At 41.8% G+C, this 15,405-nt stretch overlaps 1 protein-coding gene across 2 annotated transcripts in view; it reads left to right on the forward strand.

The window, feature by feature from the left end:
* mcu (mitochondrial calcium uniporter) overlaps window positions 1–15,405 on the forward strand; it is a 60,167-nt gene that overhangs the window by 18,020 nt on the left and 26,742 nt on the right. The window contains exon 2 of one of the 2 annotated variants that reach the window (XM_034152158.1): window positions 8,210–8,320. In XM_034152158.1, coding sequence (XP_034008049.1) covers window positions 8,210–8,320 — 111 coding nt within the window. Of the gene's footprint in view, window positions 1–8,206; window positions 8,321–15,405 lie in introns of both variants that reach the window. The other variant, XM_034152157.1, reaches the window with a different exon arrangement.

Below are 15,405 nucleotides of genomic sequence, written 5' to 3' on the forward strand. Positions count from 1 at the left end.
CAATACAGTTGTATTAACATTTGACTGGTTATCTTATGTGGTTGGCTGTAGTGCTGCAGTTTGGATAGATAGGCAAAAAGCAGGAAGCAAAAACTTTGCATCCTTACATACAACTGACCACCTCCTGTGCCTCTTCTACATAAAAACTTACCCTTTTGGGATACAGCACACCATATCCTTAATTCCACTAGAGACACATGACAGGCCTATACACATTTAATTGGTGTGGTCGACTAGAGTTGCATTACAGTTTCTACTTGTAGCTGCAGCGTTGGGAAGCTACAGACTCTTGATCAAGAGGCCGAAAAAGTGCTTGTGGTTTTTAAACTTAGAGATGCGGTGTGCGGACATTATGCAGTTGCCGTTTGTGCTCATGCAGCAGCTGACTCTTATAAGCAAACTACTTCCTATTCGGATACCTTAAAACCCTTATAGCTTTTTCTGCTGGCGGTGTAGAATAAGAGCCACTTAGTTTAGGAACCTGGCGCCAATACTGAGTGCAAGCCATATTATACTTAATATATACAGCAGTTTGCTGTCTCACTCAATTTTATACCTAATTGTGTAAACACTGAATGTTGGTATTGATTGAGAACGTACCTTCTTCTGTTCCAAAATTATAATCTAGCACAGTGTGTTGGTGGTTCTTGCTATTTGTGGCTTTCACTGATGCTAAGAAGGAGTGCTTTGTAATGACGACACACACAGAGACCTGCAGACATGCAGAGACACCCACTCAGACAGAATTTGTTCCTGCACAGTTCTTCCTCTCTGTTTCTCTTCACTCACTCGTCTCCCCCTCACGCCCACGCTTCTACTCTCTGTGCTGCTGATCATCGGTTTATCTGCACAGCTCTGTAGGATGTGTAACTGTCTTTTGTATCAGATAAAGCAAACCACACATTTCATACAACCATTTTGGTTTCACACCTATCTTTTGGCTCTCGGCAGTCTATTTCTGAAGCTTTACATGGGAGCCTTCCTCTTCTGTACTTGATATTCTTTTTGTCCTTCCTTACTTTTGTTTGTTCTGACATTTTCAGGCCATTCCAACATTTACAGCAATGCAATATTGTTGCTATCTCTGCCCATTCTAAGCTTTATTAGGATAACACCTGGGGCCATAAATCAGAAAATTATATTTTGAGTCGATGTAAGACTTTTTCTATAATGTCTCAGCCTTTGTGCTGCCTGCACAGCCCTTTTATTCTGTCCTATAGTCTGCCCCTGTTTTTCCCTAGTTCTCATCTTGAGACACCTGGGGATGAAGCTGCTTTGTTGCCATATTCCATTATGAATGAAGGCAGTTTTCAGCCCGCCCATTCATCTCTGCTGCAGCAGGAGACGCTGAGCTGTCAATCTCACTCTCTGCACACCCCGCCTTCCTGACCCTGTTTGCGTATATGTGTGTACGCCACATAAACAGGGAATAAATTGCAAAGGGGGTACTACTTGATTGCGTCATGTTTCTCCGGTGATAAAATGAGAGGGCCGCCAATGACTGTGCAGCCCTCTCCCCTTCTGTCTGGTTTATATTGGTGTGCCGGACCCTGCAGCATGGCTACGCTAATTTCTTTGTCCGGACTTGCCACACATGTGTACAACCACACAAATGCACACAAATGTCTATGTACTTGAGAGGCTGACTGTTTGGTGTCTATGATGTGGTTAGTTTAAGTCCTTCACATCCCCTCGGCTTACCTGAGCAGGTGATTGCTATGTATCCTTGAGCCCCTATCTTTATATGTATACCCATCATCAGGGAACATCCAGGGAAGCCTTGTAACTGGATCAGTTCTCTTAAGCTATAAAAGACTTTCATTGGATTGGACAGCGGTCACTCAGCAGCCTCCCCACCCCTCTTTACCCTGCGTGTGCAGGCACTGGGTAACGGGTTGTGCTTAATGTGTTGGAAATTTCATTTAACTCTCCTCTTCTCATCTCTTCTCTCGGTGGCCAGTGATTGCATGCAGCCTCTCCACTTTCTCCTTCTCTTAACCCCTCCTCCATCTCCCTTGGGTTGACTGCATTTCTACTACTAGTGAGGGAGATGCAGACTGGGTGAATGAGAAAGGCAGGAATAAGAAATGAGAAAGTAAGATACGGGAGTGGGCAGATGTAGCCAGATTGCTCACCTTGATTCCAACTTGGCCATTTTACCCCCTATGCAATATGGTTTCAGAAAAAAACTAACTTTAATGTCATGCTGCTCCTTCCTAGAACTCAGAAAGCAAAGTCAGATAAAGAGGGATCTTGGGCAACCTCTCTCTTAACCATCAGATACAAATTCTGTATGCATATGATCGATCGATACACCCATTGGCAGATAATGTATCAGAACGAAACATATATTTTTCTAAATCTCTTTTGTTGTTCTATAAAGAGTAAGCGTTTACTCTGGACTATGTACTTTTCCATACAAACCTGAATATGTTTCTTTTTATACTCAATGTGTAATTTAAAATAGCTGCCTGCAATTGGAAGTGTATAAGAAAAGAGAAAATGAATTAGGTTAATAAGGCCGTCCCCTATCTGTACCAAGCCCCCAGGAAGTGCGCCGGACTCTGAGGAAAATATTCGTTGTGGCCAAACGGCGGTACTACACTTCCGTATCAGTCGCTGGGCCCGAAAATACTTTTTCCCATTTTTTTCTAACATTGGGAAAGAGACGTCTGTAAATCGTTGTAAAATGTGCTAATAACGTTATTCTGAGAGTTATTTTCCTCAGCATTATGAACGCGCATCTAACCCACGGGACCGCGCCGCCCGGCACGTTCATGTGACGTGTTCAGTACTACATGAGTTTTACCTTTACCCATGGATGCACAATAAGAACGGATTATATGATTATATGAATACTTTCGTGACGTTTCGCTCTCTCAAAAGTTGGGCCATTTTGTCTTCATGCGCCAATGTGCAACTCTCATAGGAATGAATGAGGTCCCGCCTCCCACGCTGTATCCAGTTCTTATTATACATCCATGATCTGTACTGGCTCTTTTCTCTATAGGATATTTCCCATTTACCATCTGGTGTACTGGTTAACTCGCTTAACTGGGAACAAATAGCAATCCAATTAATTTACTTACAATTATCTCACAGCAGCCCACACACACACACACATACACACACACACACACACACACACACACACACACACACACACACACACACACACACACACAATAAATTGTTTTTTGTACAGTACGCTCCATCTGGATTCACTGAGTTGTATTGTTATGTGGTGAAGTGTTATTAAGTATTATTTTTAGACTTTTGAATTGTCTAGCTACTTGCTAAGGAGTATCAGGTGCTTGATATTCCCCACTTGCTCCCCTCTATTGTGTATCAAGGTTTGAGTTGGTGCTTTTACTTGTTGGAATTTCCCCCTGCGGTGACTGGAGCGGCAGAGTTGTCAGGGGTGTACAAGCCATTATCAACTGCTTCCATGCAGAGAATTGTTTTTCAAAATGAATGAATTGTTATGGCTAATCGACTCTTTGGTAGACATTGCTGAATACACAGTCGGATGCCAACTTTGCAGAGCACACACAGGCCTATTCGACTGCTCCATCTTTCACAGAGGCGCACTTAACTTGGCATCTGTTATATCTAAGATGAACCATTTGCCTATCTGAGTTGTGAGGTATCTTGCATAAGAAGACATCTGAGTCCTGTGGCTGATTGCTGATGAGTCGTTTCCAGTAACTGGGGAACACGTCAGTTCAGGCGTGGGGAATGTGCAGAGAGGATAAAATACTGGAGTCTGCGCCTGCCTCAGACTTCATGTGAGCGTTACAGTACCTGTTGCTGCGGATCAGGCAGCTCTCAGGTGTCAACACACTTACAACATGTGAAGCATGATGGATTAGTAGTTGGTGTGATGGGAGCTACCTGAAAAGACTGCAAGCTGTGCACCCTCAAGCAGCGTCCACACGGCGGCGTGCGTTGAAGCTTGCCGGCGGGCGTGTCTGAAGCTCGACCAACAACCAATCACATGAATCTCTCGCCCCGGACACACAAGCACGCGGTTTGATTGGCTAGAGCTTGTACTGGCATATGATTTGATTGGCTGACGCTTCCGTCGAAGCTTCAAAAGTTGAACATTGCTCAACTTTTGAAGCGAGCAAAGCGAAGCGACGCTCCCACAATGCTCCCACAATGCAGTTCTGCAAAGTGTGACGTTCCCCCATTCAAAGTGAATGGGCAGAAGTGTTGAAGCTTCAACGCACGCCGCCGTGTGGACGGGCCGTCAGAGTTTAGGTTTGGCATGTCTGGGGGTGAGATTGGTCCCTTGGCAGCAGCAAGCTCATAACACACTCTGTCATAAATCAATCAGTAAATCAATACGTGGCTGCCAGCGGTTGCTTATTTTCTCCCTGTGACAAGGAGAGTGGAGCACGTTCTGAGTGTGTCACAAAGGATGTGGCTGATGTATGTTATTTCATTTGAAATGGAAAAAAATGCCACTTCTATGAAGTTGTTTTGTGGAAAAAAAAAATGTTTACCACTGAAAATGTCCTCATGATAATAACAAAAAGCTAATGCATAACGATAGAAAGTTACTCCAAAAACAACAACAGTTCTTGCTTGAAAGAAATAATAATTTCCACTTAAAAATCAGCATACGGTAAATTGTTAATAGGAATATATATATATAGGGATAATTATTATCCCTAGTTTATTGCCTTGCAAGCTTTTAGAAACTGCATTCAGTCTCACCCTAGGCGAATGCTTGAAAATGTACTATTCTGCTGACTGGATAACAGTATGGGATGTTTTCGTGTCTGTTACATTCGCTTTGCAAGCAGAAAATAAGTCTGTCTCTTTACCTGCTTATAGCTTATTGTGTTTGATCCACAAAGAAAAGGCATTGTCAGTAGGGACTTAACCAGCTGGTGCCTTGTGTATCAGGAGACTTGGTTGTTATGTTGAGCGTATACATCGTGTATAATACTACTACAGTGTTTGGTATCTAGAGAGAGCAGCTGTTGTCCTCTGTGGCAATCTAATCAACAGAAATAGTCGGAGCCTCCCCTCACTGGGACACGGGCCTGGTGGGGCAGACAGGTCACAGCGACTCCTTTCAGAAACAACGCATAAATAAACTGAACATACGATCGTTTATTTGGCACTTCCTGAATTATGTTAGTGCCGGTAGCGATCAATTTTTCATTAAAGTGTCCTTTTTAACTTTGATTCTTCTTTGAATCCGAATCAGAAACACTTAACACATACGAGGAATGCATACATAAACACAGTCAAAGAAGATAAATTGTAATTGCCTTTTATACTGTTACAAATACTTTTTATATTGGTTAAGCATTGTCTCAATAACTATATTTCTGGGTTCTATATCAATACTGATTTAAAATTACTATGTCATCCTTGAAAAACAGGATTTATGTATGAATTAGTTGACATCATGAAGTCATCTTAATGTTTTGGTGTTTATTTTTTGTACACCATAGACCCACTGTTATTGCACAACAAGTAAAACCTGTAGTACTTTTTGAACCAGAATCTTATTGACCCATACATATTATTCTGTTGCCGCAGCGTGAATTCACTGCCAGCATGAATTCACTGCCAGCATGAAAAATGAGTCGGGTTGGTTGCTTGGCCGAGACCTCGCATCAGTAAATATCCCACATCACAGAGTCAACTAATCCACAAATGCTGTTCTTCCTCCACAGTAACTGACCGGAGGATACTGTCTTGGCGGTTGTTGGACACTTTTTATAGTTGCTGGACTCCTATGAGTTAATGCTGTAGGCCTGCCTTTGTAACTATAAGGAGGAGGCAGTAATCCTGCAGCAACATGCTATCTTAGCACCAAGGTCCACTGCCTATCTTAATGGTGAATACACTGTGTTAAAAAGCTCCAGTTTGTGTTGAAAGGTCCATGTCAAACATAAACAATGGAAAGTGTGTTTTAATAACTGACTTAACAATCTTTCCAAGTATTATTTCTGCCTATTTGCAGAGCTGGAGGCAAAAATGTCAGCTGGTTATCATAGCAGCTCCCCAAGGGTAGCTAATGTTCAAGCTTGACTTGTTCTGAGCCTTTACAACCCTGCATGCTGAGAATCTCACTTTCCGTAGAATATATTCTGAGAGAAACTACAGACACCATTTCCCAAAGTGTTCCTTGTGTAAAGATAGATTCATTACTGTTAGTGTTTCCACTGGCAAAAACTCAAATGGCCACACTACGAGCTCTGTCCTTCCTTGTAAAAATGTAATTTACCAACGCTGAGAGTCGTTAAAAGAGACGTAATTGTGTGTGTAATAACACGTAGAGAGACATCCATTTGTAGATTCGAGCTCTGATACAGAAAGGACACAGCAGATATGCCATTAGACAGATTACTATATCTTCCAGCCTGCTTTTTATAAGTTATGTAACTGATTACTAATGGTTAATTAATGTATAGCCTACATTTACTGGCAGCATGGGGGCTTAGCGGTTAGCCCTGCATGTCACAGCTGCCTAATGGTGCATCTCTGTGTGAATGTTCTTCCTCTGTCTGTGTGTGGGTTTCCTTCCAGAATCACAGCACATGCAGATTTGTTTACTCGATATCGCTTGTAGTTGTGAATAAAAGTGTCAATTTGAGTTTTGGGTGTGAGTGTTAGTCCTGTGATAGACCAGCGGCCAGTCCTGGGTGAACGGAGCTTCTTTCACCACTGCATGCTGGGATACAGTTCAGCCTGGAGTAACACACCTAACACACCACGACATAAAGTGCAGACAAAACCATCAACATATTGGGTTAAAAAGCAACAACAGGTGGCAGGGTAGCTCTTTTGCACTTGCTCTTATTATCTTGATCATAAAAAGTTAAACATTTAAAATGAATTTGTTACATGTTTCTAAACTAGGTATTAAATATGTTGGCAGATTATACCACTGTTATGCTGCAATGTAGATACATGTGTTTTTAGAAGTCTAGCTTGTCTTTAAAACACGATTTATGAAGCAATTTACTTTACTCTACTTTAAATAATGTGACCTTTTGGGATTGCCTTTCTAACTAAGTTAGAAGTTAGAAGTTTTAGAACACATTAAACCACCACCAACCAACCCCAAGATGTTATGCCGGTTTTCGAGAAAAACAAGTTAAGACAGACTCCTTAATTATGTGAGTGTTTTTTGCTCAAACATCTTCAGAACATCTGAAAGCATGCAGATGAGAAAAATCTAATATTTGCATGTTCCTGTGGTTTGCACCTGCGGTCTTCCACACACTTTCAAACTCAGTCATGAACGTGACATTTGGGATGGGAGTGAATCAGGTCCTAACTGTTTTATTTTTAACAGCGTTGCCTCTTAGATGTGCTGGTGGTGATGGTGGATGGATTTAAAAAAATAATCATGTCTGACCTTTCAGGGTGTTGTTGCTTTCTGTGCTTAAAGCAGGTTTGTTGAGCGCTTGAGTGACTTGTATCATAAAAGTGGGTGCGATCAGAGCCCCACAGAGGCTGCATAGACATGGGTCTCATATGAGTGGTTCATGGGGTACACTAGTTGGTTTTCAGCATGCTCAGTCAAGGTGTTTTAATGGAGACTTCATCTCCATCTTATTTTTCTTCAGGGCTGGGAGGCAGGCAACATCTGAGCACGTACACTAACTTTAAAGTGAAAGTATTTTAGTCAATCCAGTCTACCGTGACCCTCTGTCATACACCTGCCTACACAAATCTCTATCTTACAAATGCTCAAAGCCAAAGACACCAAAACAACCCTGTTTTGTGCTTTTCCTCTAGTATGATAACGTTAAATTGAAAAAATGCAATGCTTATTGTGGTTTAGAAGTAAATAAGCTGCAGTCCGCTCTTCCATCTCTGATTGACAGTTGCAGCGACAGAGACCCCTCCCCAGTGTACGCAAACGTTTCACATGAAAACTCTACATTCTGTATGCATGGCTCGGACCACATAGTGTTTTTGAATGGCAGCTACAAGGAAATGTCCCTGTCCTGTTCCAGTAATAGAAAATAAAAGCACCACTTTCACGCCTCATTCTTTTAAGCCTCTATTTTAGCTCATTGTGACTTACTGTAGAGCCTGATAGTGGCGGTTGGGAAAATAGCGTGAGGTTTGCTGTTTCCCATTTTTATTGAGATTGTCCCAAACACTTTGTTTTCACTTTGCGCTCGAGATGATGCTCCATAACTTGTTTTTTGTGTCCATTTCACTTCAGCAGGAGGTACTGTCGGCTCCTTTCACCCGTCAGACTGTGAGGAGAGCACATGGCCTACGGTCTGCAGCCCACTCTACAATCTTCACCCAGCCCCCCACTGCCCTGTCTCCACGGGTAAGTGTCTCTGCATGCATGTATGTATGTATTATTGAAAATAACATGTCATTTTAGACGTTATTGAATTGTGTGTCATAAGGCCTCTCGCACAGACCCACATTTATGAGAGCTTTTGGTGTGTATGTGTCTGACAGGACATTGATCCAGAGCTTCTCTATATATTAACAGCAGCTAGCATCAGCACTCTTAGTACTATTAAAAGCTCACTTTATTGCAGTTTTTAAAGTACGACGGATAGGTCAGTCAGAATGTTTAATCATGATGATATCTGATCTATTTTGGCCAATTTTATTTTGCAATTAGTATAACCTGCGTCACTCAGCCTTATACATTTCTGTAATGGACAATTTTATAGTAAGTTTTATAGTTCCCCTTGTGACCTTCATAAATGAAAGAGGCTGAAACTGCGCTAAAAACAAAATTCAGCAGAACATACTTTCTCTTGGCTGCCTCTGTGTAGATGTAAAATTGGATTGATATCAAAATGCAAATAATCCGTTACAATCAATCCTTCCCTGTTTTGACGAGGACTTATCTGTTGATTCTATTATTTTCAGTTTACCTGTAATTAGCATGTTAATCCTATTTATGCGAGAATATTATAAAGGTTGGTGAGGCCACTAGACGGCAGCCTGTAATAGAGCATTCAAATGTATTCAAAAACCCCACTGTTCAAAGCAGCCTCACCGGGGTGTTGTTACTTTGATTCAGTGTTGACATGAAGCCGCGTGTGCTGCCATATGAATAACCCAATACGGACACCAAATCATCGGCGTGACAAGTATGTATTTGGATTATAAACACCAGCAAGTTTTTGCAAATGCAATGTGTCATGCATCAATGGAAGCCAAGCTGTTTGGGTGACGTGTGGCTTTGGTGTTAGAGCTAACCACCTGGTCATTTGAACCAGGTCACTGCTGCGTGTGTGAGCCAGAAATGTAATGGTATTAATATTGACAAAGATGATTAGTGCAACAGCGGGGGGAGTTTTTCTTTTTTTTACATTGGCAGTCAAATTACAGTCCCATAACTTCTAATATAGTTAACAGTCACATAGATGCACCTGCCACTGGCTGGGACCCATGGGGCTTTCAAATTTAAATTTGTTTTTCCGACTAAATAATGGATGAGTCTATGCCATTGTGTGCATGTCTCTTTCTGAGCCCAGTGGCGTGACATCAATGCCAAATGAATTTCTTCCACAGTTATAAATTTGATTGACTACCGCCATCTGTTTTCAGATCGCATGGTGGGGTAATCCGGCAAGAGTTTGATTTGTATTATTGTCTTTTGTTTGCAGTGTTGTGTTCAGCAACAAATTGAAAAGTACTGACATCTCTGAAATTACTGAGGTTTTCTAAATTGTGCGGTGAAATGCACATGTGTCATACTCTAGAGAGGATGTGCTAAATGGATAATGACTTTGGATACCAAAGTATGTTCAAATGTCTGTTGTGAATTATTTATAGATGTAAAATAGATAATAAAACGAGAACTTGAAGGACCTGTCATTAAAGTTTCAAATATATCCTAAATGTAAAATGTCTTTTGACTGCTTTTTCCAAGCTAAATAATGAAACCTTAAACTCTGTTTTTAAACAACATGAACGTCGTTTAAGCATTTATAAAAACTTTTTAAACATTTGTGATTTCATGACTGAGACCTGCTAAAGACCTGAGTGTTCTCATGCGTGTCAGAGTCTCCATGTGATTATGTGTACAGTACTTGAGAATCGTCTTGGTTTCTACACGGTATCACTCGGGATTACACTTTCGCACTATTCTCTGCGCAAGGTGACATGTCAGTGACCTTTCAAAATGACACGAAAACTCATCATAAGATCTGGCAGAAGGCGTCTCGGCGCTGCCACTTCGCCCTTCCTCTTTTCCCCGACTTGGCTTGGTCACACTATCACTCTGTGCACTTGGTATTCCTGTGAGTAAGGTCCAGATAGAATCCAATAAGGCAGACGCATTATGTTAAAAAGATCAGCTCAAGGTTAAGTGTGCATATTTTTCACCGGGAAATGCGCTTGGCCCACCAACAAGCTTGCACGAGATGAAAGTTTTATGATGAGAACAGGATATTTGTTTCTTGAGTGCTTGAAATCATTTGTCTATGTGTAGCAGTGCATTAGAGCATCTCTTTTTTTCTTTCTGTCGGTGTGTGTAGTTGTGTCGTAACATGCATGGGAGGGAGTGTTTGTTCAGTGTTGCTTTGTTTGTGTTAGTGTAGGAAATGGAGAAGGCAGGCCTTGGTTTGCACAGGGTTGGGGGGGTAGTAATACGAGCAAAAATAAGCAGCGGCTTCCCCTTGGACTCTGTTTACATTTTGCTGCAGTAGCCCGCTCGGAAAGGCAATGGGGGAAGGTCGCTGAGTGAGAACAGGAAATGTATACATTGCTTTCCCTGCTGGAAAGTCACAACATCAGCCCTGGGTTATCCTAGCAAGGCCGTGTTCACAACGGGGTGAAACAACAGCGCTGAGAGGAATCCAGTCGATAGTCCCGAGTGTCCCCCTCCCAGTCTCACTGCCTCCAGAGGGAGAGCTGTTTGTTCAGAGGGCGAGGGGTGGAGGAGACACGGGAGGCTCAGCAGGGTGTGTTTGCATTGCCAGGGCTTGTTGTCTCTGCTAGGTAGGGCTGAGGAGGATATATTCATAACCGCAGTAGAAGGAGGGTATCGGCAAAACCGTGACACAGTGCAGAAACTCAACCAGAATACAAGTCTGGTTATTTAAACTTGTTAGCTCTGCAAATCGGTCTCTGAACAGTGCTTGCTCTGCCGTCTGTCATACCCTTACTGCATACTTCTTCTTTATTTACATGTTTATTGTCTTTTATCTTTTCTTTGACATCCCTCTGCATTGCTGCAGTACAGGCGCTTGTCTCCTACTTGGCTATGCCAGCACTCCCTCTCTCCCTCCTCCCTCCCGCTATTGCTCCTTGGCATCCATCAGTTTAGCTGCAGCTTCCCATGAGGCCTGATGGGTCACGGCTACACACACACACACACACACACACACACACACACACACACACACACACACACACACACACACACACACACACACACACACACACACAGCAATTCTCAGCAGCACTATTCATGCACCTCTCGACCCATCTGCGTCTCAGCTCCTACAGATGGGAGCCGAGGCAATTTGGAGAAGTTGTCAAATGTCACACCGACATGAATCTGAAATGAGAAGGAAACAAGTTTGAGTTTTTTTTGCTGTAAACTATTCAGTTCATGCTACTCGTGTTACTCAATGTGTAAAGGTAAGCAAGGATACTGATTGCAGGACAGATGTGTGTATGGTTTAAAGATAAGATGGTGCTGCAGTTCCAGTCTTCAGAGGTCTTGAGCAAGTCGCACTTTGAACCTGTTTTCCTGGATCCCGTCTACACTAAAATTGTCTATGTAAAATACATTTGATTTTCTTTATTGAGGAAGCATCTGCCATGTCTTAATAATAGTACAATTCCTCCTGAAGGCAGGGAGGACATTGAGAAGTTAAAAGAAACTGTCAGTTGAAAGGTTTATGGCTTTTCCCTCTCTCTTTGTAGGGTGATAATGTTAGTAATGTACTATCACACATTTTCCAGTCTTTGACAGGCGGGTGTAGTTTTATAGCAGAATGAGCCGTTTTACATACAGCTACAGTTGCATCGTCGTGTGGTGAAGATGGACTTGGGAAATGGCCAATTATAGAAAACGATGGCTGATGCTCCGGGAGGCGGGTGTGTTATGCAGAGAGCCATGAAAAACACTTTGTCGCTCTATATAAAGGATATATTGAACTGCCAGAGCACAAGAAACTTAGATTATTTTCTGTTTCCTTAAAGTTTTTAGAATCTATCATTCTTTCTGTATATGTGTGCACTTTCCCATTGCTTCCTCTGCTTTTACGGCATTAAGTCAGCAAGAACATTGCCATACCTTCCATTTACTGATTGACTATAAACTGTGTGTAGATGCTAGTCCAAATGTGTAGTTCCTTGCCAGAAGGGGGAAGAATGAGATTTTGCTTGAATGTTGTCACAAAGAATTTGTGCTCGATTCTAATTGTCAAACCTGATTTGTTGTATAATGGCACCAAGGAGATTTGGAGGAAAACAATATAGAAAAGTACTTGCTCAATTGCTCTTTTTTTCATTTCCCCCTTCTGTTGGTGGAAGAGTGGAGTGAGAAATGTCAGTGGAAGATGCTGTGTGCAATTTGAGTAAACAAATAATACTCCTTTTCTGATTCATTACTCTAAACCGCAGGCATAATACACACGTTTGTAGATTCAGTGTGACTTACAATTCCTGGAGACATCATTATCCTTATCCATTGTGAATAAATATCCATACATCTGCTTAGAAGTCTCAGAAGAAAACCTCTCTTTAACTCCAGAACTTGCCAAATTAATCCAGTGATAGTTGTCTAGACATCCATGGATTCCAAAAAGCGACTGGTTATAGCTAATTAGGCACACTCTTAATGGTGACCATTATCCAAAATATTACAAAATATAGACTTAAGTGGCGAGCCGTGACTTTTGTACCTAGGCCCTCTGACCCCACCTTCCCTCAAAAGAAAAGAAGAGTCACATTACGTCACAGCGTATACTTCAGCGAAATATCAAAACAACGGCCCGGGGTGTAAAACGCATCAATGACAGCAACCCTCTACCACACAAAACAACACCATTTATATAAACACGATCATGACAAGGCACCCACAGCCAAGTAACAATTAAAAATGAATTAAGTCGGCACGGCGGCCCACATTGAAAATGACTTAGGCCTAACTTTGATGATCAAATCACTTAAACACAAAGTCCATCCTCCTGTCCTTTTGGATGAAGCACTTGATGGCGGAGTCATGCAGCTGATCCTTTGCTACTCCAATTTATTATTGTAACTCAATCTTGAAAATGACTCGGTTAATAATTTCGCAACGATGTCATCATCACTATCACTGACGTGAGCCATCATGAACAAACTTATGCTAATTAGCAACTTCCCCCTAGCTTGACCCGTTGTTATAACACATGCATAAACTTCACAGCGGGCGGAACTTGATATGAGTGGTCAATTGTACTGTCATTTGACATTACTCTCTCGTTGAGTTACTATAGCTTGGCCCTCTGTGAATGTACAGCTGGACCACGAATCACCTCCTATCTTCACAGTAACTCGCAGAGACAGCCAAAGGAGCTTCTTTCATTTAACCCTTCACATTCCAATAGGGCTGCACGATTTAGGGAAATAATCTAATTGCGATTTTTCTGACAGATATTGCGATTGCGATTCGATTTGCGATACTTGTTTTTAAGCGACCCAATGGAAGTTTATTGTAAAATGCGGCCATATCTCCGGCTAGGAAGGTCGTATCAACGTGCTCCCGTCTCTAGCACCCCCACAGCCCGAGCTACGAGTGAAAGAACTAAACTTACATGAAACTTCCGTTGGGTTGCTTTAAAGTCAAGCTTCAGTTTAAGATTCACCCTGTAATAGATGTGAAACATGTGATGGAGCATTACTAACCTGACTCAGGTGGTTTGTTTCACCAAACCATCTAGGAAAGCTCCATTGGAAGCCATTTGGAAAAGGGCAGGCACTTTCAAAAATACTTGGCAGGTGATTGGATCAATCCGTCTATCACCTTCTATCATGGGCCACTTCTGATTGGTTAACAATGGCTGGTGCATGTGGAGCACAGCACTTCTGATTGGTGTGGATGACTGACACACAAGAAGAACAAAGAAAAAAGAAAATCGCAGGCTTTGCGATTTGATAATTGCATCATTTAAAATCACGATTTTGATTTAAAATCGATTAATCGTTCAGCCTCAGAGCCTCAGAGAGGGCCTAGAGGGCCCTGACGGCTCGCCACTGATAGACTTAAAAAACATTTTTAAAAAAACGAATTGTGTCAATGGCAATGTTATACTCCCTGTTAAGAAGAGAATGGATCTTCCCCAAATGTATGAAAACAATTATATTTATACAATGAAAAACAATTCTTATGTTTTCTCTTGTTACACCTACAATAAAAATGTATTGTTTTACTAAGGCTCAGAATGTCCCTTTAGATTTATTCTGTTATTCCTTGAATACCAACAGTCCTCTTTCAGTTCATACACAAGGGACACAGTTGTCTCAATTTGGTCTGTCAGACATTGAAAACCCCTGATTTAGAATGACTGTTCTTTCTATGGGCTGAGCTGCACCTTTTTAAAGGACTGTTGTTGACCTAAATAGCTTTTATTTTATCTTTGCCCTATAACACAGAAACCCTTATAAATCACTACAACTGGGTTGCACAACCATTTTTTCCCCCTTCCCATTCAATAAATGTTATATTCAGAGAATAGCCTTAACATTGTTTTGTATGATTTACAATACAGCGTGACAGTAGACATGTGCCATACCCTCTAAATCAGGGGTGCCCACACTTTTTCAGCTTGGGAGCTACTTTTAATATGACCAAGTCCACATGATCTACCTACAGGGCCGCCCCTGCCCAATCTGTGTCGCGGGGGGGGGGGGGGGGGGATAAAATGGGGGATAAAATGTGGCGTGCTTACACTAATTGCACCGCAGTAGCGCATAATACTTTCAGATGAGGAGGTGAGGCCCCCTCATAACGGCATGAGCCCATATGGCACAATACAACTCAGTACATTTTTGGTAATTGTTATACCCTTTCTTTAGTAGAATTGTATAAATTGGAAGGCTAACTAGGTAATCAGCTCGTCGGTGATTTGCAGCCCATGCGTGGTGAACTGCGTGTTAGAAAAGATGAGATCTCAGACTCTTTTTATTTTATTTCGTTTTTAAATGCCATGCGATCTAGCCACACTACCTTTGCAATCGACGTATTGGGCACCCCTGCTCTAAATGGTTTCCCTAGAGCCCTTTATATTTGACCTGCTCCTCACTTTCAGTGTAATGTCCAATTAGTAAACAGCAGAGAGTCCAAATGTTAAGGTGTGTACGGCTTATCTAAAAGGCTTTATAATAGAAGAGGTAATAATGGTGGCTGTTTAACTAACAAAAGATGAATGTGACTCGGTGCTAAAGGACTGA

Source organism: Trematomus bernacchii, unplaced genomic scaffold (assembly GCF_902827165.1).
Source record: "Trematomus bernacchii unplaced genomic scaffold, fTreBer1.1, whole genome shotgun sequence".
In the NCBI taxonomy this organism is placed as follows: domain Eukaryota; kingdom Metazoa; phylum Chordata; class Actinopteri; order Perciformes; family Nototheniidae; genus Trematomus; species Trematomus bernacchii.